Raw genomic sequence first — 23668 nt, forward strand, 5'->3', positions numbered from 1 at the left:
GAGGAAATTAGAGGAAAAGCTGAAAGTCCCGAGAAATCAAGTTTGAAGTTATATGCACATCTTCAAGTTCATCACCCTTATTATCTTTGCCTGGGGCACTTTGTAGGTTTTAGCTACCTGAGGTTGGCAAAGCTGGGTTCAGCAGCGAGCCTCTTTGAGTGCCACTGGTTTGGGGACCAGCTGTGTGTCAAGCAGTACATCCTGGCTGGAGCCAGCTCCCTGACGTGACTGCAGGTCCTTGGCAGACTGCGGGGTTGTATGGGGAAGGGGAATGGAAAGGAGAACAGGTGCCCAATAACCTGCTTTTCTCTTGTTCCTCCCACTTACAGAAAAAAAGGAGGGCAGCCACTGCCCGCCGGCAACACCTGAAGGTACGTGCACTGCTGGGGCTGGGCGAGGTGTGTCCCCGCTATCCCATCTCCCATCCTGAGCCAGCCAGCTCTTGGCACTCTCCCTCCTAAAAGAGGTCACGATGCACAACTTGGGGGCCACCACACCCTTCCCCACTGCTCACTGGGTCCCCACCAGTATCCCTTTCTTGGAGACACTGGTATTGATGGGGAGCTCCCCAAGCTGCCTCTCTGTCAGGGCTCTCCCTCCCTTGCCAACCCCCCATGCCCTCCTCCCTTCCCTCCACTCCATGCTGACCATCTTTTCTGCCTTCCAGAGTGCTATGCTCCAGCTTGCTGCCACTGAAATAGAAAGAGAAGCAGCTGCTAAGGAAGTGGAAAAGCAAAACTACCTGGCAGAGCATTGCCCTCCTCTGTCGCTCCCAGGATCCATGCAGGAACTTCAGGTAAAGACTTCCTTAATGCTTTCACTGTGCTGGAGCAGAAAGGATTTGGCTCCATCAGTCAGCCTGGTGGATCTAGATTGTCCTTCCCATCTTGACCCCCTTCTCATCTGTGGGCACCCTGGAGCTGGCTGGTTGTGGAATTGGCTTGAGAGACAGCTGGGGTCTCTCTGGAGAAAAAAAAAAAAAAGGTCTGGCTGGCAGGAAAGTTGTTTTTCTAATAATGTGTTGGGGCAGCATTTGCATGAAGCTGGTAGCACGGAGGCCAGGAGCTGGCCTGCAAGCCACCCTTCACCATCTGTTTTTGACCCAATCTGGTCTTTCAGAGCTAGAGCAGTCAGGAGAGAGGAATCACGTGTGTGGGTCCTAGCAGTCAACATCCCTCTCTGCTCTTCCCTCCAGGAGCTGTGCAAAAAGCTTCATGCCAAGATAGAGTCAGTGGATGAGGAGAGGTATGACACAGAGGTGAAGCTACAGAAGACTAGCAAGGAGGTGAGTTTCTGCTGGAGCCATCCCTCAGGGAAGTCTCCAGCCCATTCTTCGTGTCTCCCCATGCTGCTTGGGTCAGTCTCACGAAACCCGTGCCCCACTCTCTCTCTGCTCCGCCCCCATTTCATCCCTCCGCAGCTGGAAGACTTGAACCAGAAGCTCTTTGACCTGCGGGGCAAGTTCAAGAGGCCACCCCTGCGCAGGGTGCGCATGTCTGCTGATGCGATGCTGCGGGCCCTGCTGGGCTCCAAGCACAAGGTCTGCATGGACCTCCGAGCCAACCTGAAGCAAGTCAAGAAGGAAGACACTGAGAAGGTACTCGTTCCCTCTCCCGCATGCCCATACAGGAGTTGGCCCTCATTTTTGGGGGGCTATGCTTCCCTGTGTGATAGACAGGGTTGAGAGTGAGCCTTTCTCTGCTTAATATTTCCTCCTCTGGCACCCATGACATTGAAAAAGGAGGGTGCAGCCCAAAAAGATGTATAGCATGGGTGAAACTGGGTTCCTCCAGCTGACACAGGGTTTTCCATGGGTGGATGGGTGAAGGGCCCTGCCCGGGTGGATTCTCACCCCAGGGGGCACTGCTTGCACCCATGCGCCCATCCCTCCTCCAGGAGAAGGACCTCCGCGATGTCGGTGACTGGAGGAAGAACATCGAGGAGAAGTCTGGCATGGAGGGCAGGAAGAAGATGTTTGAGGCTGGCGAGTCCTAAGCATCTGCCTCTCCACACCCGTCCTCTGCTCCCTCCTGTCCCCACTGTCCCCCTGGGCTCAAGGGCACCAACTGGGTGCTGTTTCTCTCTGGTTTTGCGAAGAGCTGCGTCCTGGCAGCAGCGGTGTAAATAAAGCTTTGGCGGGAGAGGCGGATGTTGCCATGGTTCCAGCAGAGTCTGCACCTACTGTGGGGGTCCTGGTGGGGATGGGGAGGCTTTTGCAGGGGCTGTGCTGTTGGGATGGGGAACCTCTCTGCTGTTGGTCCTCCTACAGAAGCTAGGGATGCTCATGCCCTCTTGTCATGGGGAGGAAAGGGTGAGGCCATGCCACCATGCTCTGCTGGCATCCTCCCGCCAGGCTGTACCACCAGCTCCTGGCCATGTCCTTCACTGGTGGTGAAGAGACAAAGGTATAAGAGTCCAACCCTTGGGGGCAGAACCTCCACCCAAGGTCACAACAGTGAGAAGCCATGGGGAAGAAGAGCTGCCAAGGGAGGTGAGGGGTGATGACTGCAGGGCAGAAGCAGATCCTTTGGGTCCAGCAGGCTTTGAGAGACATCAGGTCAGGACAACTTCAGCAGCTCCTGCGGCAGCACCCTGGTACCTGGTGCACTACAGTGTGCTGTGGTTTAGAGACGCTGTCTGTCCCCAAAGTGGCATGGGCAGCTGGGGGAGCGATGGGTCACACCTCTCCCTGCCATGGTGGGGATGTCCATGGCCCCTGCTTTCCCTTTGGGTTAGCCTAGCACTTTCTGATTTTGAGCTGCTGGCAGAAGCAAAACCTTAAAATAGTCCCAATGGTTTTTAAAAAACAAACAAAAAAACCCCCAAATTTGCCTTCCCTTTGCTCCTCTCCCATCCCCCCAACCCCATAGCCTGTGAAGTTTCCGGCACAGCTCACTTCTGCCGAGCACAGGAAAAGTGAAACAGCAGAGGCACCCTTGCACCAGAGCTGTCTGTGAGGCTGCTGTGCCGACCAGGGAAGAAGATGTCTGACTCAGAGGGGTGCCAGGAGGGTGCGGAAGGTGTCAACCAAGTGGGAGATGAATCCCCTGGGGAGAACGAGAGGTGAGGTCTGGGGACTAGGTAGCTCAACAGCACGGCTGCCTTCTGGTCCTAGGAAAGTGGGAGGCTGAGAAACTGGGAGGGATGATGGTGGGAAAGGAGGATGCACGGCCAAAACAATGATGACCCATAAGACTGAAATGGGTCAGATGCTCTGGCAGGCTTTTGAGAAGCTCCTCCAGCTAGGGAGAGACTTAGACTCCCTAAAGGTCTCATCTCCTTTGAACTCCAAAGCCTTTGGAAAGGAGTTTGATCAAGTGGGGAACCACAGCTCTAGCAGCAGGCAAGCTCAGCAAGGTGTCTAGCAACCTAGACCTGCTCTGCAGTTGAAATCAGCCCTATCTTTAAGACCAGTGGGTGGAGATCAGCTGCCTCCTCTCCTTGCAGCAATTGCTGGGCATGTCTATTTATTGCTGTGTCCCCTATGTCTCTAACCAAATTAACCCGGCAATGTTTCAAGCTAGTTGCTGTAAGGTTTTTACACCTCCCTGTGCCTCTGTTCTGCTTTGTTGTTTTATCAGCAGAGATTGTAAAGTTTGGGGTCTGTTTGCTCCAACGTGGGGGTTAAAAGGAGGCAGATCAGTAGCAGAGACCACATCTGTCTGTGGTGGAGGCAGACAGAGAAGTTCAGCTGAGGTATATCACTCAGAAGTACTCAGATTTGGACTGGATTCAGGCTGAGCATCCAGGGACCTTGGGGGTTGCCTGATTTTTCTTCTACAGCTTCAAAGCTTGCATTAGCATTTCTCCCCGAGGCTTCTGAAAGCCGGGCGGTTAATATTGATAGGAAAAAAAAAACCCAACCCTTGAGTGACAATGAGAGGAGAAAGGTGTGTCATCTCCTGTCACTAACGGTTGCAGTAAGTGTCTTGGCTGACACCTGACAGCAATTAGCCTTGGCTGAAGACTTGACTGGAAGCTTCAAAAGGCGCTGGAAGGCTCCATGCATGACTTTCTGCTGAAACAAAGTGGAAGCCGTGGCTGCTAGGGGAGCACAGGGGTTTCTCAGCGTGGTCTATAGGATTCCCAGCATCACTCCAGCCTGGCCGTGCCTCTACGACACGCTCAGCTGGGGGCAGCTGGAGGTAACTGAGCCTTCCTGCCCCTCTCTTGCTGCGGCACAGCCAGGGCGAGGTGGCGGGGGCTGCTGGTGAGGCAGGGTCAGCTTGTTTCCTCCTGTTTCCTCCTGGAGTTTCAGCTAAATAAGAGGCTCTCTGGAGCGGTCTGTTCTGTACACACTCCAATCCTTATAGCCTTTAGAAACTTGTTTAAAAAAACGTGTATATGAATACTGACGGCAGGGTGGCACAGCCCTTCCTCCCTAGCTGTATTTTAGCATTTTAATGAAATATGAAACTTGTTGGAAAAGAAGTAGCGAGCAAAAGTAACTTCCTTTTTGTTTTTAAAATACAGAGAATTACTTTCCCTCCCGACTTGTGTAATAGTTTCATGTGCAGCTCTAAACTTCTCCTGCTTCTACTTGTGCTATTTAAACGTTTGCTAGTCTCTGGTGATTTCCACTCCCAAAATGGAGGAAGTGTTTGCTTGCTGTTTGGGGCTACCTGTTCACACCCCAGGGCTAGCTCAGCTCTCTGATCTCCTCTTCTGGAGGACAAAGCTCTTTTCAAGGTGACCTGTGTATGGATGGAGTCAAGACAGTGCTCTTAAGGCAGCTTAAGGCGTACTTGAGATGTGAGCAGTGAGTCTTGTGTTGGAGCTGCCAGGAAAGTAAATCCCAAGGCTCCCTGGTGTAAAAGCACAGTGAGGAGATATGGGGAGAAAAAAGTGCTGGGTTTGCTTAAACAATGAACCTTATCTATTTAACTGTGCCCAGTGTATAGAGAAGAGGAGCTTGCATTAGAAAATATCCTAGAAATCCTAATTTGGACATAGTTTATTCTGTTTTCCTGTACAAATGGGGACATGCTGGAAAAGTCTTCCTGATGCCAGTGTAATACCACCTAAACCAAACTGGTGTTATGCTCCCTTCCATGAACTGGAATTGCTATATAGGAAACCACTGTGGTGTAAGCCTAATGTGAAGCCTTCCCAAAAGAAGTGAGAAGATGGGGTGGGCTCTGGGGAGGTGGCTGCTTGGGTTGTCCTGCCCTGATGGGACAACATGGTGCAGGATGACAGAGCCAACCCTCCTGCCTTGACAGTGGGAGGCTGGAGCCCGAGGTGTGGGGGAAGCCTACCTTACACCATGGCTAGGTAACCCAACATATATTGGGTCTGTTATTCAGAGCACTCTCTATAGAGCTCTGGAGGCTTCAGGCAGCCCCTGACCTTAGTTGCTGCCCCCATGGCTGCGCACACACCGACGGCTTGGGCTGTGCCCTGCAGGATATTTGCACCTGAGCAGGAGCATGGCTCACAAGGCAGGTTTCTCTCACCTATGGGATCTGAGATGAGAAATCGGTTTCTCCCAGACTCCCCCATCTCCTTCCTTCTGGAGCTTCCCACCCTGTAAGCTGCAGGGAGCCCTTGGCAGCCCATGTATGGTCACTGCCCAGGGAGAGGCTCTGCTGCGCTTGCAAGCCCCAGGCTTTTCTTTGCCATATCTATCCTCAGCTGTCTTGAATTCTCCAGATCCTTAGGGGAGTCTCGAGGGCCCTTGCTAGGATGACTGCTGTTGCTAAGTATACCCATGGTTGGAAGGAGGTTGTCTGGGAAAACTGATATGTAGAGAGTCTTTGGACCCCTTGGCACACTGGATTCCTTGGGGGAGGGATGGAGGGATGGAGGGATGGCTGATCCCTGCTCAGGAGTAACAGGTCACAGTTTGACCCAGCTGGGCTCATTAAAGTGGAAAAATAGTAGGGAAATGAATAGGGGAGGGCCAGATGGATAATTTAATGACGCTGGGCAACACTTTAGCATTTCCAAATTGGATATAGGTGCCCTGGCAGTGGCATCAGGGATAAGGAACTGTCTCTAATTATAGGGAGGTATCAGGTGCCTTCACTGCCCCTTTCTCCTTGTGGGGAAAAAAAAAAATAAAAATCCTGCCTTGCCTTGCCTTGCCCTGCCTCTGAGCTAATTTTGCAATGTAAAGCTGTGGGTTTGGAGCCATGTATTAAAGTAGAGGATTGCCCTGCAGCCTTTATTTGAATTTTACTTTTTTTAAACCACAGAAGTGTCTCTGCTGGTATTTTTAAAATTCTTGGGGTGAAGTGTGGCTCTGAAGCCTGTGGGAATCCCTTTGCCCCTGGATTTTGGAGAGACCTGGCTGTGAGGCAGGCTGGGCTGGCTGTCCCAGGGGCCATTCTGGGATCTGCTAAGAGGAGGTTTTGCCAGACCAGCATTGCTGGAGCGGGGTGAAAAAGCACTTTTGCTGGTTGAGGTGGAGCTGGGGCTCCTGCTCCTCTGGAGGAAGTGGAGCAGAGGTACAGCCCAGCCTGCACCTCTGGGGTACCCAATTCCTCTGATTGGGGGGGGCCCAGGTATCCCCTGGCTGCACCCCACAAGGGGGCGAGCTCTGCTCTGCCTGATTTGTCTGTCAGCACCGATAAATCTGCAACAATGAGGAAAGCGGAGATGTCCAGGCAGAGTTTGGGGCATGGCAGGGCTTTACCACTTGCATGGAGCAGGTGGGCATCCCCCCAGGGTGGAAATGTTCCCAAGGGAGAGCTGCTGTCAGGGGATATGATGGCACTTTGGGACAGGGTGGTGTCCTGAAGATGGAGAGTGGGCACAGCTCAGGGTCTGATTCAGCCGTGCTGCCCATGGGGGTTAAGCTGCATGTCTTTCCCAGGTTTACTGCACCTGAAACAGTTTAAGTGCTGCTCCATGGGCACGGCTGAGTTAAGCCTAGAGATGTGCAAGGTGTGTGGAGGGATGGTGTGGGAAGAAGGAAGGAAAGAGGGAGTTTTTTCCACCCCCCTGGTCTGGGCATCCTCCCTGGACACGTGGGTTTTCTATGGTATGCTGCTTCAGGGGATTTCAGGCCTTTCCCAAAATCTGAAAGTGCTTTTTCTAGCAGTAACTGGAAGGGTAGAAGGTATCATGGCTGTCTCCACAGCAGCAAAGTGGTTAACCTCAGCATGCCCTGGGGATCCTGGGCCCCTCTGCTCTGACCCCCACTGACCCCACTAACCCAGCCCTGGCTGATGCTCTGCCTGCATCCCCCCTTCACATCCATCAACCTGTGACCCACGTGCCCGGCTGCAGAGTCTGTGCAGTGGCTGAGCGGGGTCCTTGCTACCTCAGTGCTCTCTCCAGAGCTGGGCTTGCTCCCAGCGAGGCATTCATGCAGCCTGGCTGCTGCCTCCATCGGGATGCTGACTTGCATCTGGGCAGACCGCCTGGCTGGGAGGTGCTCCGAGGCCTTGTCAGTGTCGCATTCTCATCAGGAACAGCTTTTTCTTTGCAGAGGTGGGAGTCCTGGCCTGAAGAAAGTAGTTGTCCAGGGTCCAAAGGAGACTGGTGGCTGCCAGGCTCCTGGGACTGTAATCTGGCTCTGACTGACAGTGCAAACCTGCTGTGGTCTTGAGGAGCTAGGAGGAAATGCTGCAAGGATGTGCTGCTCTCACTTCATCCTCCACGTGCAGCGCTTTCAGTACAGTCCAGCTACCTGAGCCTGTCTAGCAAGGATGGTGCCCGCTCGCCCGGCGCAGGCGAGGGAAGGCTCTGCTCTGCCCAAGGCAGCGCTCAACTTGCGCAGGAGCTTTGACCTCCTGTAGCTGCAGTTCCTGTTTCCCTAATATAAGTCCATAAAGCTCCTCATCAAGCTGAGTTTTTGGGCTCACTGAGGAGGTGGTCTGGCATTCTTTGAAGCCAGAGGCATGAGGAATGGGTTCTCATAGGGTGGCTCTGTTCTCCTCAAGCCCTTCATAAGGAGAAAACTTGAGGATGTACACCAATGAAAGGGTCTATTTGTATGATAGGACTCAGGGCCCTCTTTACCCAGGTTGTATTCTGGATCATGGTCATCTAGTATATGGGTCAAAAATATGTCCTAGGAGGTGCTGCACATGCTGGGAAGGCAGCTGTCCTGCATGGCGTGACTACAGTATGATTGGTACTACAGCAGCACCTACAGCGCCCAACCAAGGTCAGGGTGTCACCGTGGTGGGTGCTCTGTGGCAATCCCAATGGCCTACTGCCTCATGGAAAAGAGGACAGGTTATCTCTACTGCAAGGCCAGTCAGCTGAGGCTGAGATGATTAGGAAGGGGAAGAGATGTCCTAACTGTAAGACTCGGCCACTGGATTGGGTACCCAGAAGAGGTGGTTTCCTGTTGGACCCACCTCTTGCCAGGCCTTGGAAGGTATCTTAGGTAACCCAAGCCATCCTCAGTGGCACTTGACACTTATGTTTAGGCACCTGAATTGCTCCCTGATTTCCTAATATCACCTAGGAAGCACAAGCCACTGCTGAGATTTGAGCCAAGGTCTCCTGAGGCTTGGCCAGGTATCTCACAGTCCTCAGCCTGTCTAGGTGCTCCACAGAGGCTCAGTCACAAATGGGTTAACCAGCCCTGCTTGGAGCCTGTGTGTATTTTCCTTGCCAGTGTATCAGTCCTAACGCACACCAGATGTGTGAGGCAGCTGCTGGAGTGTCTTAATCCCAGGTTTCGGCACTCGGAATTGTCTTTCTCACGGGCAGGTCTGCAGCAGCTTTGTGGGGGCTCCACCACAGCCCAGGCAATGCCCGAGCAGGGAGGCTGGCAGCCCCTGTCATCTGCAGGAGAATTTGCAGCAAGGCAGGATGAAATATCTTCTGTTATTTGCTGCTTTAAACAAGTCACTCCTGGGATGGGCTGCTGGGGCTGGCAGCAGAGCTGATGCTGATAGCTCCATCTTGAGTCAGATGGGATGACCGTTCATCCCAGGAGTCACTTGGGTTCACCCTATCTCAAAGGAGCACTGGTTGTTCATACCAGCCTGGTGTGTCTTCTAGCTGTCCAGAGAATACATGGGTAAAGAGGAAAATATATGAGCAAACCCAGCTGGATTTATTAATGAATGGAAATGGCAGTCAGTAGGTTTCTATTATTAGCTTGATTGGTGACTTGCACCCAGTGGTCTAAAGATGTGGAGCCACCTGGGAGCAACTGGTCTGAGATGTGCAAGACTCGATTTATTTGGCGCTCGGTTTATTTGGATTTCTCTTGCTATTGTACGGACATGTAGGCCCAAATGCTTTTGCTAGTGTACATCAGCACCATCCCACTGTCTGCCATAAAGCTGTGCCAGTTTGCATCAGCTGGAGGTCTTTGGTTCTTTCACTTACGTGCTCATTTTGAAAATAGATCCTTTTCTAAGGATTAATTCTGCATTACCAAGAAGCCTCTCTCCCAGTTCTAGGTATCTGTTACTTGCTGCAGCTAAATAGACAGTATGTGCAATGTCGTTTATCAAGCCCTTGCCAGACAGTTTGGAAAATATGATCTCTTCTTCTGTGCTTGTGCATGCACATGTTTTTCTGCTGCAAAAGCAGTTTCCTTTCCAGCGAAAGCTTGCTCCAGAGCTATCAGCATCGATGAACCCTGAACTATTGACAGACCCCAAACAATCACAACTGCCAGCCATTTGGGAGGGGCAAAGTTCTCCCCCAATAAAATTGATGGCAATAATTATTTCCTTTTAAAATAAGTGCCTCCTTGCTGTTGTCACTTAGCTTTACGTAACAGGAGCTGACAGCAGTGTGTCTGAGCTGAGCTGTCCTCAAGGACAGACTAATGTGCTATACAGGCGGTGCACTCCTGCTCTGGTGGGGCTTCTCCTTCCTTGGGGTGGCATTTGTCTCTTCTGCTGCTTTTCCACTCCAGTTGCTATTTTCCTGTGCGGAAAGGCTCATCTTAACTTTTCGTTGCGCCTCATTTTGGAGCATTAATGACTATTCTCCCCCTTGATGGAGGCACACGTTGGTCTTCAGGCATTTTGGATACATGACGATACTTTTGCCTACCCTGTCATAACAGCTCCAATCTTTTGCCCAGCTCAGTGAGGGAGGCATGGGTGGATATTGGCAAGCTGACATTAGATGCCTTTCCCCAGGACAAGGTGCAGCTTGAAGTGAGGGTATAGCTTGGGAGCAGGAACTGTCAGATGATGCTTGGGAGTTCCTTCTTATCCATTAGTCTACCCTGACCCCAGCTGGAGTAACCGGCCTCGCAATGTGAGGCAGGGATTAATGGTTGCTAAAATTGCTTGCGTTGCACAATACAGTGCTACATCAGAGCCTCGAGCCAGCTGCGGATGACATAATAAGAAACTGTATTTCACTTCCTGAAAACTGTGCTGGTCAGCTGAGCAGCATGGCTTGGGCACAGGGCTGTGCTCACACAGCAGTACTATCCTATAAGCCTATCAACAAAATATGTTGCTTGGCTTTGGGTGATGCTTAAACACATCACACAGATGCCACTTGGTGAAAGAAGGAGGTATCTCTATTACTGGTTGCACCCCTCATGCTAAACATGGGAGATGTCTGAAGGTGTCTTCAGCTGCCCAGTGTACATCTAATCCACCTAGCCAAAGCAAAGGCCACTCCATTTATTTTAAATGGACATTCAAATTCATTCAGCAGCTTTCCAAACCTCGATGACCAAAGACCAGTGACCAGGCAATGTGATGCTGTTAGAAGGCCTTTTTTAGACATTTCCTATAGTGTCTGCTGGTGGGGGGACAGCCTCTTGGCAGCAGTTGCCTATGGCTTATTCATCCTGGCTGGAGTCCTTTGTCCTGCTTCTTGGCCCTGTGGTGGAAAGGCATCCCAAGGAGATGGAGCTGGTCTCCTTGGGGCCCATAGTTCTCCTCTTGTCCTGTAATGACCCTCCTGTGTGGGCTGGGAGTGTCTTATCTGCAGCCATTGTTTTGTCTTCCTGTCTCTTTCCCAATGACTTTGTTGATTTAGCCTAATAGATAGATATGGTGCACGCTGCAGTAACCACGCTGGCTCGATGTGCTGGACCAGCTGCACTGCTCCAGGGTTTGGCTGAGTCACTTGGCCTTGGCCCTGGTCTGTAAAACCGGATGGTAGCTAACTGCTCAGGTGGTATCTCTCTCTATTTGTGTCTCCCCCCTCACTGGGAGATGAAGCAAACTGTTGGGATTTTAGCTTTATGGATGTACCCATGAAGTGCCCCACAGGGAGGGTCCCTCCTCCACTCTGCGTGAGGGTGAGGTGTAGCAGTGGGGTGAAGGAAGAAGGATGCTCCTTCTAGACCCAGCTTCCTCTCCCTCTCATTTCTGCCTCTTTGGATGCCATAGGAAGAAAGTCATCATTGATCCCAAGCCAAGACTTCTGACTTAGTATGATACGGTGTTTGTTGACTTTTTGGACCCAACCCACAATTATACATGTTCTTCATGGTGCTCCTCTGAGCGTGTGGGCCAGGCAAAAGCTCTGAGCCAAGACAGCTCCCGCCTACAGCACCCCCTCCCTGAACACCCATGGGGTCACACATTGGCTTGGAAACGTTCCCTCCTGACTCATGGCCAGGGCAGAGGAAGGCTTGCCAGGAAGCATTGTTGCGACTAGACTCCATCCCCTGCACCCCAAGCTAATTGCACAGATGAGATGCCCTGCCCTCCTGACAGCATACTTCTGGAGTTGTAACGAGCTGTTCTGGTGTGAAGGAGACAATGTGCTGCTTTTGGCTGCTAGACACCCTATTTCCTTGGGATTATCTCTGGCTGCCTATTTTGGCCTCTGTATTTGGCTGCCCAAAAGTGAGTGCTGGCAGAGTAAGTGGGACTGTGCTAACTGGGAATTAGGGATGAAGGTGAGATGGGCAAACCCTATCCGTCAGGCTAATGTGTAAACCACAGCATCTACACAGCTGACATACCAACTGGTGTGCCCCTCTCACTGAACTGGGGGTCCCAGGGGGCTGGGGAAGTGCTGATGTCTGCCAGGATGGTTTCAAAGTGGGGGTTGCATGTGCCTGGTGAAGAGAGGTTGGGGAGATGTCAGGGTAGGGGGAGAGGTTTGGGATGGCAGAGGGAAGGATGCATCACTTAAAAGGCAAAACAGAGAGACCCCTATATACTCTATCGTCCTAGAAGGGCTGCTAGTGGAAGTGCAGGGTCTCCAGCTGAGACAGGGCTCCTTAGTCCTTGCTGAAGAGGCAGGGCTGTTTCTGTGAGAACATCTTTCTAGTGGAGGGTGTCCCTGCCCATGGCAGGGGGGTTGGAACTGGATGATCTATAAGGTCTCTTCAAACCCAAACCATTCAATGATTCTGTGATCTTCTCTGGGTGGGATCCCACCACTGACATGGACCTCTGGAAACCATGCTGGCAGCTGATGGCACCTATAAAGGACTGGTCCTCGAAGCGACTGTACATTGGCGCTTATGCTGACAGTGTTTTGCATCCCAGCAACACTGGAGAAAAATCGCTTGAGCTGCATTTCTTTGCTAGCAGGACTAGAGTCTTTTTGTTTCTTTTTTTCCTAGGCCATGTGTTAGCCTCCAACTGATTTTGCAACTAGTCCTACATAGCAGAGTGATTGTGTAATTAACGGGAACTGGTGCTGCCCTATCTCTCTGGGACTCCCCCCCTCCTTCCTGCAGCAATGGAGCCAGACTTGCTCCCTCCCCGCGTCTCACCTTCTCTGCTTCCCCTGCTGCTGGGAAGAGCTCTGGGAAGCTCTCTGGTGCCCTGCAGCATGCTTCTGGGTGCTGTGGACATCTCTGCTCTTTAGCAGGGTGTGGTTTTGCTGCAGGGATATATGGTGGTTCTTCTAGCTTAAACTGTGCCAAAAAAATAACAGATTCATTAACTCTGTTTTTCTTCCTGTGTCCGCTGTACTTCTACCCGCTTCCTGGTGGGACCAGGAGGTTTGTTTCTGTGAAAGGATACAAGCAGCTGTGGGACTGATGCTGACCTTACTGTTCTTGACTGCATGGTATGAGTCAGACTGATGCACCTGGGCTCGGCAGCAAGCGAGGGAGGAGAGGGGACAGAAGGCGCCTCTGTTCTGTGGAGTGATGGTGTGGGATTTCTCCTGCATCGCTCTTTCTCTGTGGTCCCTTAGGCCCAGCCTTTGTGCTTTTGAATAGTGGGTTTAAATGCTCCCTGCCTCACTGAGACTGGGATAGCTGCCCTGTCAATGTGTCTCTGAGAGTGCACAGTTCCCTCCTTCTTGCAAGCTGTGAGTTTAGAAAGAGGGTCCTGCTCTGCTGTCCTCTCCCTGTGGTCCTGCAGGACCCTCCTGATGCTGGAGGAAGGATAAGTTTTCTTGTTGTATCTGCTGTCTGTCTTAAAGATGAAAGCCAGGGAAAAGGGCAGGAAACCTTTCCCAGAGGTCAAGTAGCACAGCCACCTTGTGAAGGCAGAAGGATTTTCCAGGCGGAGTTCAGTACTAGGAATTTCTCTCCCCGGGAGCAATGCAGAGCTCAGCCTGTTGAGACGTAGGGACTACTTTCCTCACTGCTTCACTTCTGCTGTTTCCAAACAATCTTAGCACCTTAGGCCAGTAAGAGCTAATGTTGTGACCTCTCTCTGGTCCTGGATTTCATCACCCAGCAGGGTTTTTATCCACCCTGTTCATTGAAGGCCTCCGTCTCTGAGAGGCAATCAGTCCTGAGCTTGGGGTAGAAGCCTGCCAAGTGCTTGCAAGAGGAGGAGCTCACGCTGACATCTGCCAGGGGACAAACTCTGGTGTCAAGGCAAAGGTCTCTTGCTGGGGCCATCAACAGCTTCTCCCCCTGCCCATTTACACAGAGGATCTTGCCTCCAGTAGGTAGTGGCGTGCCATTGCCTCTTCCCCTCCCCATACCCAGCAAGTTCCTGCCGTCTTCTGGTAACAGTGGCTGCATTCCTCCCTGCCCCTCCTCAGCTCCCTGCGGATCGCTCGGTATCTCTGCCTGAAATAAGAGTGCTGCTGTGATTTTATTCAGCCCCTAGTTGTTGCTGGCCCATGGCTGCTAGCTGCATCTCTACCTGCTGGGGCTCCTCCATCTTGCATCCTTGGCCGGATTGGACCATGGAAGTCACTGGCGGGTTCGGACTGATTCTCTTCAGAAAGAAAACCCTGTAGCTGCATACTTCATTTCAACTCTGTGGGCAATTGCTGTGAAGTCAGTAAGAGTGTTCATATGCTTAAATCTAATTATTCCTGTAAGTACTTGCAGGGCTGGGACAGGCTCTTTATGAGCAACAGAGAACTTTTGTGGTGGATCTCTTGCATCTTCTCACCAAATTTAGAAAGAAAAAACCCCAGTGTGACAGCATCTAAGCAGCCCACAGAGTGAGGCCAGCACCAATATCTGTGCTTAGTGGTTTTTTGCTGTTCCTGATCACCTAGGGGATGCTTAGTAAATATCTGCAGAAAAAAAATTAAGTGTTTTGAAATGAAGAGACAGTGGGGAGGAGGGCAGACGCTTCCTTCTGATCTGGCTTTAATGCACTTCCTTTTTATTGAGATTTCTGGGTGTATTTCATGGGCAACTTCTCCATTTCAGCATACCAGGCAGCAAGAAATACTTCTGCAGAAGTGATTGAAAGGAAATGTGTAAATAAGATGAGAGAGACCCAAAGCAGAAGGAAGGTGAAGGTCTAAGCTGGGTGGTCCCATCATAACTCCTCCCGCATAGCAGAAGATCTCTTCCCCCAAAAAGGCACACATGGACCAGGAGATGCAGGTTATGGAAAAAAGACTGTTTTTTTTTCCAAGACTGCTCTCATGGTAGCATGAAGAGCACTCATCTGAATGCATAGCAGACGGGCATTTTGTTTTAGCAGGTGGCAATGTTGTTAGTCCTTCATCAAACACTTCTTTAATCTCCTGAAATATTAGTGTTTCATGGAGGCAAGCCAGATTTTTTTGCTCTTGCCCAATTTGATGGCTGGGAAAACTGAGGCACGGGAGATTCGGTCACTTGAGCAAGTGAGGGGGAGGTTTGCGAGCAGAAGCAGGTTGTGTCCTGCTTGCCTGCCCGGGGCTGCAGCCCACTGGCCTCCCCCAGAATCCAGCTGCTGTCTCCATCCCAGGAGAACGCTTTTCTCTGGCACGTCGCTTCACAGCACAAAGCCCCACTAGCATTAATCTGGCTCTTGGGTCACCTCTGGGCGTTCGGGTACCGTTTGGAGGTGAGCCCTTTGTGGAAGACTTCTGCTGTGAGTGGATCTGGAGTGATTTACAGCCCTCTGAGCGCAAGTTGCCAGCCTGGGTTTATGCTCCCAAGTTGCTTTGTGTAATCAGGAAAGCAGTGGTAAAGGTAGAAAAAAGAGTGAGGGGGGAAATATGGGGGGGGGGGGGGGGGGGGGGAGGAATTGAATAAAGGAAGGAGGAGGGGGCTGGAGAAGGTGAAGGAGGGAGAGAAGAGGGTTAAAGCTGAGGAGGGCGAGGGAGAAGCCCCCCTCGCTGGGGAGTGGGGAGCGCCGGGCTTTGTACTGCGGGACCCGCCGCCGGCTGCGCTCCGAGAGGTTCTCCCGTGACACTTCCACGAGGCAGAGGAGGAGGAGGAGGTAGAGGTGGAGAAGACAAGCCGGGGGTGTGGAGCAGGGGGGGCTAGCAGAAACAAAAGGAAACCAGCTGCAGAACTTCCTGAAGGCGGAGAGGGGGGACGCGGGAGCGCGCAGCGCCGGGCGGGCAGGCGGGCAGCTGCCTGCGGCGCTGGGGAAGGGGGCGGCAGCCGGGACCCTGTTCGCCACTCAGCCGTGGTCACCATGACCAGCGCGATCCTGAGGAGGAACTCCAGCAAGCAGGGCCTGCAGAACCTCATCAGGTGAGAGCCCACCTGCCCGCGGGGGGACACGGCTCCTGCTGCCCGCAGGGGCGCGCCTCTGTCCGCGGGTCGTGGGTGGGGAGTAGCGAGGGGAAGAAAGGAAATGTATTCCAGATCGACCATCTTCGTGTCCCTTTAAATCAGCTGAATTTCTTCCTTACCCCGGTTCTCCAGCAGACGCGGTGCATTGGAAGGAAGGAAAATAGATACCCCCCTCCTCCCCAAAAGCAATATGAGAAAAGCAGATTTGAACTTACTGATGGCTTTTCCAGGAGCACACGACTGAAATAACTGAGCACAACTGTACTGTGACACTCACCTGAGCCGGCTGATTTCCACACCGCCCTCCCAGTGTCTCTGTATGTGTCTTTTTGTCTCCCCTGAGGGCTGAAGGCTTCTGCCTAGAAAAAGGTTTGGGGGTTTTTTTTTTTGTTGTTGTTGTTGTTTTGGTTTGGTTTTTTTTGTAGGAAACGTATGCTGGGCATGCTGTGATGTGCATTTTCAATTGAGAGATCTGTAAAGGGCCAGATCCTCCCAGGGCTGCGAGCTGACATTGCTCTTATGATTTAATTAATTGCAGTAGTGCTTTAAACCTTTCTCTCAGAGTATAATTGCCAGGGCAGGGATGTGGACGGTTCAATTGGGTTTATTCCCGTTTATCAGCGGGGGCTGAGCCGGGGAGGACGACTACATTGTCTGCTGGCGCTGGGATTCCCTTCCATGTGGTCACTCTGCTTTTCAGTGGGGGCTGGAAATGCTGCCTTCCTCTGTGGGTCTCCAGGATCCTCCTCTGGCTGTCAGTGCTTGGGGAGCTTATTCTGTGCCATGCTGATGGCTCTGACCAGGCAGAGGAGACACACTCCTCACCTCTATTTAATTTAGCAGCTGAATGAGTGAGAGATGGAACTGGGGAGCATTGGACTCACATCAGGCATCTTGGGCACCTCTTGGCTCCCTTGTGCTTGCCGCTGCCTGCTGGTCTCCAGCTGGGATGTAGAAGATGTCTTCTACAGGTGGGGGCATGGGAGTTATTTGGACAGGTGTTTTCCAGGCAGCTTGGGATTTCCCTGGCTGTTAACACAGCCTCTAAACCTCACCCATTGAATGAGTTTCTTTTCTTGGAAGGGAAACTGCCTCCTACAGCCATCCAGTCCCTCCTGCCTTCTCCACTCTGGACCCAGGAGAGTTGGCAGAAAAGCTCCCACTGGTTGCACGGACCCCTGGGATGGCAAGTGGGCAGGAGGAGCTGACTCCTCTGTGTTCATCTCCTGTTTGATCCGTTGCACTCTTTCCCTGGTCTCAGCCCAGAGGGACTGGGATCTTGGTTACAGATATCTGTTTCAGAACAGGGCTTGGTCAGGGGCTGGTGAGGGGTATGGAAACCTCTGTGTGGGCGTGCAGCGGGCAAGGGTGGGCTCAGATTTGGGGCCAGGTGGTACTGAGGAGGGACAGGCAAATGAACCGGGGTGGGAATCACCTGTGCACAGTTGTGCGGCAACTTATTTTGCAGGATGGCAGATGAGGGGGGAGACACGTGTGCCTCATACACAGAAAAGGGGGGTCCAAAGAGCTGTCCTTGGCACCAACCAAGCCAGAGGTGTTTTCCTGTCCTTAATGGTGACTCCAAGTTCCTCCTGTGGATAAGGGACTTTTGGTGCCCTTTTGGACTCACAGGGGCTTTTGCCAGTGGAATGCTGGGATGACATTTGTCCTGTGTGGACTTATTACGCTTAATCTGGCTGAGGTTTGGCTTTGTGGCTGTGTTCTCCAGTCCTGCTTACAGACAAGGTGGGAGGTGGGCTGTGAAGATGCGTGAGGGATTTCATCCATGGTTTACATCCAAATAACCCCACTAACGCTCACAGAAGTCAACAGGAGAATAGGCAGGATCTGCTCCATGCACAGCCCAGCCTGTTTTGCAGTCGTATTTTCTCCCAGAGCAGTTTCCCTCCTAAGCCTGACCATGGGGCTGGCTCTGCAAGTCCTGCCTGCCCGGGTGCAGGCACAAGCTCCTTCAATCAGTGAATGACTTGAGGCTGCTGGCTTGAAGATATATTGCTGTCAAGATCGCTGTGCTCTGCTTTTATCTGTCCCAAGGTGACTGCAGGCAGAGTGGTTATGCTGCGTAGATCCTAGGCTCTTCTGATGTGCCCAAGTGCATTGGTGACCTGGAGCACAAGAGTGAAAACATTCACGAGCACTGGGGATTTCAGTGTGATGCAAAGATTTACCCGGCTGCTTCTGCTGCAGAACATCAGCAGGGATAAGCAGGGAATTACCTTCTCTGATCGTCGCTCAGCCAAGGGAGCTGCTTGCCAGGCTGTCCTACAGCTGCGTTAAGGGATCCTGAGCAGAAACCAGTGTGAAAGTCTTGTGGATTTGGGGGTGAAGAGCTGAGTCCCAGTGCTTAAGCATCCAGCCTTGTGCTTGAGGCAAACCCCCAGCATTTCAGACAAAGCAGCCCATGCCCATGTGGGGAGCAGGAGTGCCTGGCTGCCATCATCTGAACATCGGTCCCGGGAGCCAAATTTGCGTTGAAATGGCTTTTCCATGGACTGTGCTGACAGGTTTAGTGTATGCCGGGTTTTGTGATGGGTTGGTGTGTTCAAGAACAGTGGACCATGTCAGAGGCACCACAGGCTGAAGTGCTGAGTCAGCACTCTGGGAAATATCCTTCACCTTTTTCCCAGCCTAGGGGTGGGCTGGAAAGATTAGCCCCTCTTCTTCCTTGCTGGCTGCCAGCAGCTGGACACTGGTGGCTTTGCGGAGTGTGCCATTTACATCTGAAAGGTTGGGGGCTGAAAAGAGCCCAGGCTTATGCCTTGGACCACAGAGCACAAGTGGCTGAGTACTTACCTGGGAAAGGGATAGGGAAGAATGCAGGGCTATCTACCTCCCTTCCTTTGCCCCATGCCCGGGCACTCCCCTCGTCCAGTCTGGTGTAGTGTCTCCATCGGGATATCTCTGGGGAAAGATTTTTCCCTTTGTAGCACGTTAACAGCAGTGATCCCTCACATGCCTGCAAGACTCTGTGTTTTTTAAAGCCCTCTCCAAACATGAGCCACTTTATCTTGTTATCACAATCTATTTTTCCTTATCCTTCTAATGAATTTCTATAAATAAGATAGGGATCCAGTGCCTGTCATGTCGATTCATTCAGTTCGTTATCTGCTCCTGCTGGAATTTTACTCTCCCTCTATTGAGCCTCGAGTGTTTCACAAAAGAATATGGCTGTTTAATTAACCTACAAATCAGCCTCTCTGTAAATCAGCTGTGCCGCTCCTCAAAACTGGATTATCGTGCCTCTCGGTTGACACTGCTCCCACTAAGAGCTGTGGTGGTGTGCTGCAGTCGCCTCCCCATAGCCGGGCTGTTGGTGCCTGCCTAGGGTGTGCAGATGTGGGGTGAAGCATGAGTATGGATGGATGTGTGTTAGAAGAGCTGCCGCTCTTGTCTCAGCTGGTTTGGTTTTTATCAAGCATGTGGGTGAATCCCGGGTGTCATTGGGAAGTGAGCTGTGATCTGTTCTTGGGGAGAAAGGACAGTTTTCTTGCACGCTGCTTGCACACTTCCTAGCACAACAGGGGACCTGGCCCAGGACGGGGGCTCCAAAGCATGGCTGCTGCACAGGCAACGAATAAACGAGTAGCTATAATTACATGTCTCTGCAATGCCAGAGTCTGAAGTGCAAATAATGCTGTGGGGAAGGGGGACTGATTCTTGAGGATGGAAAAGCTCTGGGGAAGAAAATGAGTCAGAAAATTAGATCGGGTGATAAACCTAATTATTTCCTCTGTAGGATGGGACTTTTTGCTTCTTTATCTTCCGTGGAGTCAATTAACACGGGAAGCCAAACCATGAGATCTGAAATCATGCTTGCATGCCCCTGTATTTTGGCCCGCCATACATGATGAGATGCTTTCCGCCTCCAGCCAATGCCAGCACTCGTGGTCCTGGTGCCTGCAAGGCAGCTGCACAGCCCCTTCCATCTCCCTGCAACATGCTGCTGCATCATTGAGCAATGCCCTGGCAATGCTCAGAGTCCCCCAGCATTAGGGGTAGCTTTAAAATTCCCTGAACTCCTTGAATTTTGGTGTATGTCATGAGTGTAATATTAGTTTGATGGGGATCCAGGGGCTTTGCCCACCTCTGTGGGATGCCTTCCTTTCTGCCTGCATGCAACATTTCCTGGAGCTTGCCAGGATGTGTCTCAGCAGGGAAGATGCTACTCCAGTATTTCTGTCTTGACCTCCCAAGTGCTGAGCTGGGAACAAGAAGTTTGAAGTGCCTGGAGGGGCTGGATGGTGCTTTGAAGGGGCAGAATGGTGGGGGTTTTTTTTGGGGGGGGGGAGGTGGTTGATGCCAGGACAGGTTTGTTGCCCAAGAGGTAGTGGTTACTGCCTCCCAGGGCTATTGCAGCATCTCTTTACTCCACCTCCCTGGGTTGTGGATAGGTACGGGGAGTGAGGAAAGCTTGCTGTGAAGTGGGGCAGCTCTTCAGGGGGAGACAGGGAAAATGAATGTGCAGGAAGGAGCCAGTAGCAGTGCTGCTGCATGGGCAGAGGAGGGAGGGATGCTGGTGTGGGGACAGTGGGGGACACGGGGCCTTCATCACTGCAATTCATACTTTGCAAGGCTGCCTGAGCCTTTCATGAGGAGCCTATGGTCCCTGCAGGGCTTACCCACCACAGTGCTCCCCTTCCTGAACCCTCCCTGTTTTCATGTTTTTATTAGTGGCATTTTTTTTCATCCTCCTGCATTCTGTCACCAGGGCCAGGGCAGAGCTGATGGGCACCTTTTTGAGCCCTATGAGCGGAGGGCGGATGGGAAGGGAGAGGAGACCAGGCACTGCTGGTGGGAAGGAGAGGCTGGGAGAGCCCTTTGGGCCAGACTGATCACCCGGTGCCGGCAGGGCGTGCCTGGAGGCTTTCCACATCCCAGCACGCTCAGTGATGCCAGCTGCTTGCAGAGCGATGTCACCACATTTTGCAAGCCAGGAGGGACCCGGAGCTTTGAAGCCATGGGGCAGGGTGGGGGTAAGGGGCCAAGGTGGTGCACGGTGGGCACCTCATCCCTGGGTGCCTTGCGGGATGCCCACCCTCTGCTTTCACCCCAAGGAGAGCAGCTCATCCTCTCTCCAGTGGCAGCGGCTCATCCATCCCCTTTGAGTACCTTGTGGATCCATTCCCAGATTTTCCCAGCCCTGGGGCTTGTTTCATCGGGAGCATTCCACCTACTGTTGACTTTTCCCAGAAGCCAGATGATGGGTTTTGTTTGCTTTTAGCCTTGCTTGTCTCAGACTTCTACCTGCTCTCAAGCAATTGGATATCTAGGGCCTGAACTTGAGCCCATGGAAATTTTGGGGAGCTGTAGCGAGCCTCTGAGCCCCTGTGGCTGCAGCCACAGGTTATCCTCATCCTCTGGTGAGGTGGAGAAGGACCACCACACGTGTCTGAGCACGGTTCAGTTGGAAAGGGCAATGGACGGAGATGCTGGTCTGAGTCTTTCCAGCTGGGATGGTGTGTGAGAACAAATTTTCAGCTTCCAGACTCTTTTTCCTTCTCTCACCATTGGTATGACTTCACTCGTTCAATTGCATGGGAGTTGCAATCAGTATTTTGGGGCAAAGATTGTTTTTTCTCATGAAGATACACTGCCTTAGCGCAGCAGGGACCAAGGGCTTGCTGCTGACTCCGGTTCCTGTTGCAGCACAACTCATCAGTGATGGCCATAAATGAAAAGAGCCTCAACGCTCCCAGGGAGTGGAGCAGCGTGTTCCCACGGCCTCCTGCTGCCTCCTGCCAGTGCTCGGGTAGCAAACTCCCTCCTGCTGCTGGGGGCTGCAGGGGTCGGGGGGGAACTGTGTCACCTTGAGGGCTGCAGAATGAAGGACTCGTGGCCAAGCCAGTGGTGCTATAAAAAGCAGCATGCCTGATATGAATCTCACTCTTAATCCTGGGCTTGCAGCACATCTGAGGCTATTGCTCGCCTCTCTAGGCTCAGACTTGTTCTCCAGCCTGAGCGTGGCTGACTGTAGCCAAGGCAGGGAGGCTGCAAAGGCTTGCTTCACTCAGAGAGAGGGGAAAAATAAAATACAAAAGTTGGGTAAGCCAGTCTGAACCTCTCTGACAAGTCTTATTTTCTCCTCTGGCGTGCTTTTCCCTTGCGAAAACAGAGACCAGACTTCCTGCTTTTTAGAAAAAAACTCCGATTTCTTGAACCTTAGGGCTGAGATGGAGAGACCGTGAGAAAGGGCCGTGGTTCAAGGTTGAACGCGGCACCAATTTCTCACACCTACTGAATATCGTGGACTGCTGGCAGGGCTCGAACTCCAGCCCTTTCCTCCCCCCCACCAAATTCCTGACCGGTGATGTTAATACATTACCACACCAGTCTATCTGTCTGCTAAGGACCCATGGTCCTGGGGGTGCAATCCATCATCTTGTAAGGGATTCGCTGGGATTGTGTCTGCCATGATTAAAACCAATAATAATAAAAAGTAGTCGTTCCCATCGGTTGCCTCGTGCCTCTATGAGTGGCCTGTGTGTCAGCCACGGCATCTGGAAGCGTAGACCATCCCATGTGCCTTTCTGGAGCCACTGTCCTGTGAGAGGCAGGAGGGGACAGATGAGGCTTATGCTGAAGGTCCAGCCCTGCTGACACCCCTCCTCCGAGGTCTGCTCCTGCCATTTGCCACCACATTTCTCAAATGTCTCTTGTTTTGCTTGTGGAAGCTGTAAATTACCATCTTGGGGCTTTCCCTGCCCATCACGCCACAGTGACAGGTCAATCTCTGCAGGGAATTTAATGAAGGCTAAACCAGGCAGAATTTTATACCTGGCACATGTGGATGCATGGCTGCACAACTGCACATCCTTCTTTGGGCAGAAATGAGATGTGCTTTTGTGGAGAAAGCCTAAGATTCTTTTAAAAAAGAAGAGGTGTTTTTAAGAGGGAGATATGTCTCTGCTGTGCTGCATGTGGTTTTTCTTTCATGTCTGCTTGATGAAAGTTTGGGCCATATCATGTTCTGTTCAGACGCCTTGGCGTGTCCTTATCGCCTCATGCGTGATGCCTTTCCGCACCCCCCAGCTCCAGCGGGTTGGTGGGCACAGGATCTGCAGCCACCCCGGGTGTGAAGCAGCTCTACCCTGCTATTTGCATCTTGAAGGCGAGTGGTGATTTATAGGAAGAACAGGGAGATGTGGCTGAGACGGCGCAGCTACGGGTGGGGTGGGGAAGCTTGGTATGAGAAAAAGGCTGAGGGTGAAGCGCATGTACACATTTTTTTTTCCTCTTCCCCCCCGCCCCCCTTCTTATTCAAACTCTGTAGCCTGGACTCTGAACAGAGCAATGCAGCTGAGGAATTACATGAATGTATGGGAGGGAGAGGCTTGTGCAGCATCTCTGTCTGCCTTTGACTGACAAGCCGATCTTTTAGAGCTAGGGTAACCATATCCCCTGAGACTAGGCTGCAATAAACTCTGGGCTATAGCATAATAATTTTTATTTCTTCTCCCAGTTGCCCTGTATCGTACCACTATCCACACCCCCTTCCTTATCCAGTGGGATGATTACCCAGCTGTATGTAGTCTCTGCTATCAAGCCACGATACTCCTAAGTCACAGAAGCCTGTCCATCAGGAAGCACAACTGTTGCCTGCCGTTTGACTCGATGATGGCTGCATTGTAGATGCTTTGCCAGCCCATGTCCCTGCTGTCAATAGTCATGGTTGCTGGCATTCAGCAGCAGCAGCCTCTTGGCAGAGCCGTGATCAGGGGGTCGAGATGCCACCTGGACTTCTGCTCTGTTCCCTACATCTTCCTGGCTTTGTGGTGATCTTGGACAAGCACTTGGGCTTAGGGACAGGTTTTTGAAGGTATCTTGATACGTGGAGGTAAATCCGGGTCTTAGAGGGATCTT

The 23668-nt window shown here is 52.0% G+C and overlaps 2 protein-coding genes across 3 annotated transcripts in view; both read left to right on the plus strand.

Moving 5' to 3' along the window:
* The first annotated feature begins 249 nt into the window (after positions 1–249).
* TNNI2 (troponin I2, fast skeletal type) lies at positions 250–2149 on the plus strand. The gene is made up of 5 exons (XM_010311277.2): positions 250–371; positions 668–796; positions 1196–1285; positions 1421–1597; positions 1897–2149. The coding sequence occupies exons 2-5, from the start codon at positions 674–676 to the stop codon at positions 1993–1995; spliced, it is 489 nt and encodes a 162-aa protein (XP_010309579.2). The 5' UTR covers positions 250–371; positions 668–673; the 3' UTR covers positions 1996–2149.
* A 750-nt stretch (positions 2150–2899) lies between these two features.
* The window catches only part of LSP1 (lymphocyte specific protein 1), a 50791-nt gene continuing 30022 nt past the window's right edge, over positions 2900–23668 (plus strand). The window contains exon 1 of one of the 2 annotated variants that reach the window (XM_075754933.1): positions 2900–3063. In XM_075754933.1, the coding sequence (XP_075611048.1) occupies positions 2984–3063 (80 nt within the window). In that variant the 5' untranslated portion in view covers positions 2900–2983. Of the gene's footprint in view, positions 3064–15571; positions 15746–23668 lie in introns of those variants that run through there. The other variant, XM_075754934.1, reaches the window with a different exon arrangement.

The sequence above is a fragment of the Balearica regulorum genome, chromosome 5 (assembly GCF_011004875.1).
Source record: "Balearica regulorum gibbericeps isolate bBalReg1 chromosome 5, bBalReg1.pri, whole genome shotgun sequence".
In the NCBI taxonomy this organism is placed as follows: Eukaryota; Metazoa; Chordata; class Aves; order Gruiformes; family Gruidae; genus Balearica; species Balearica regulorum.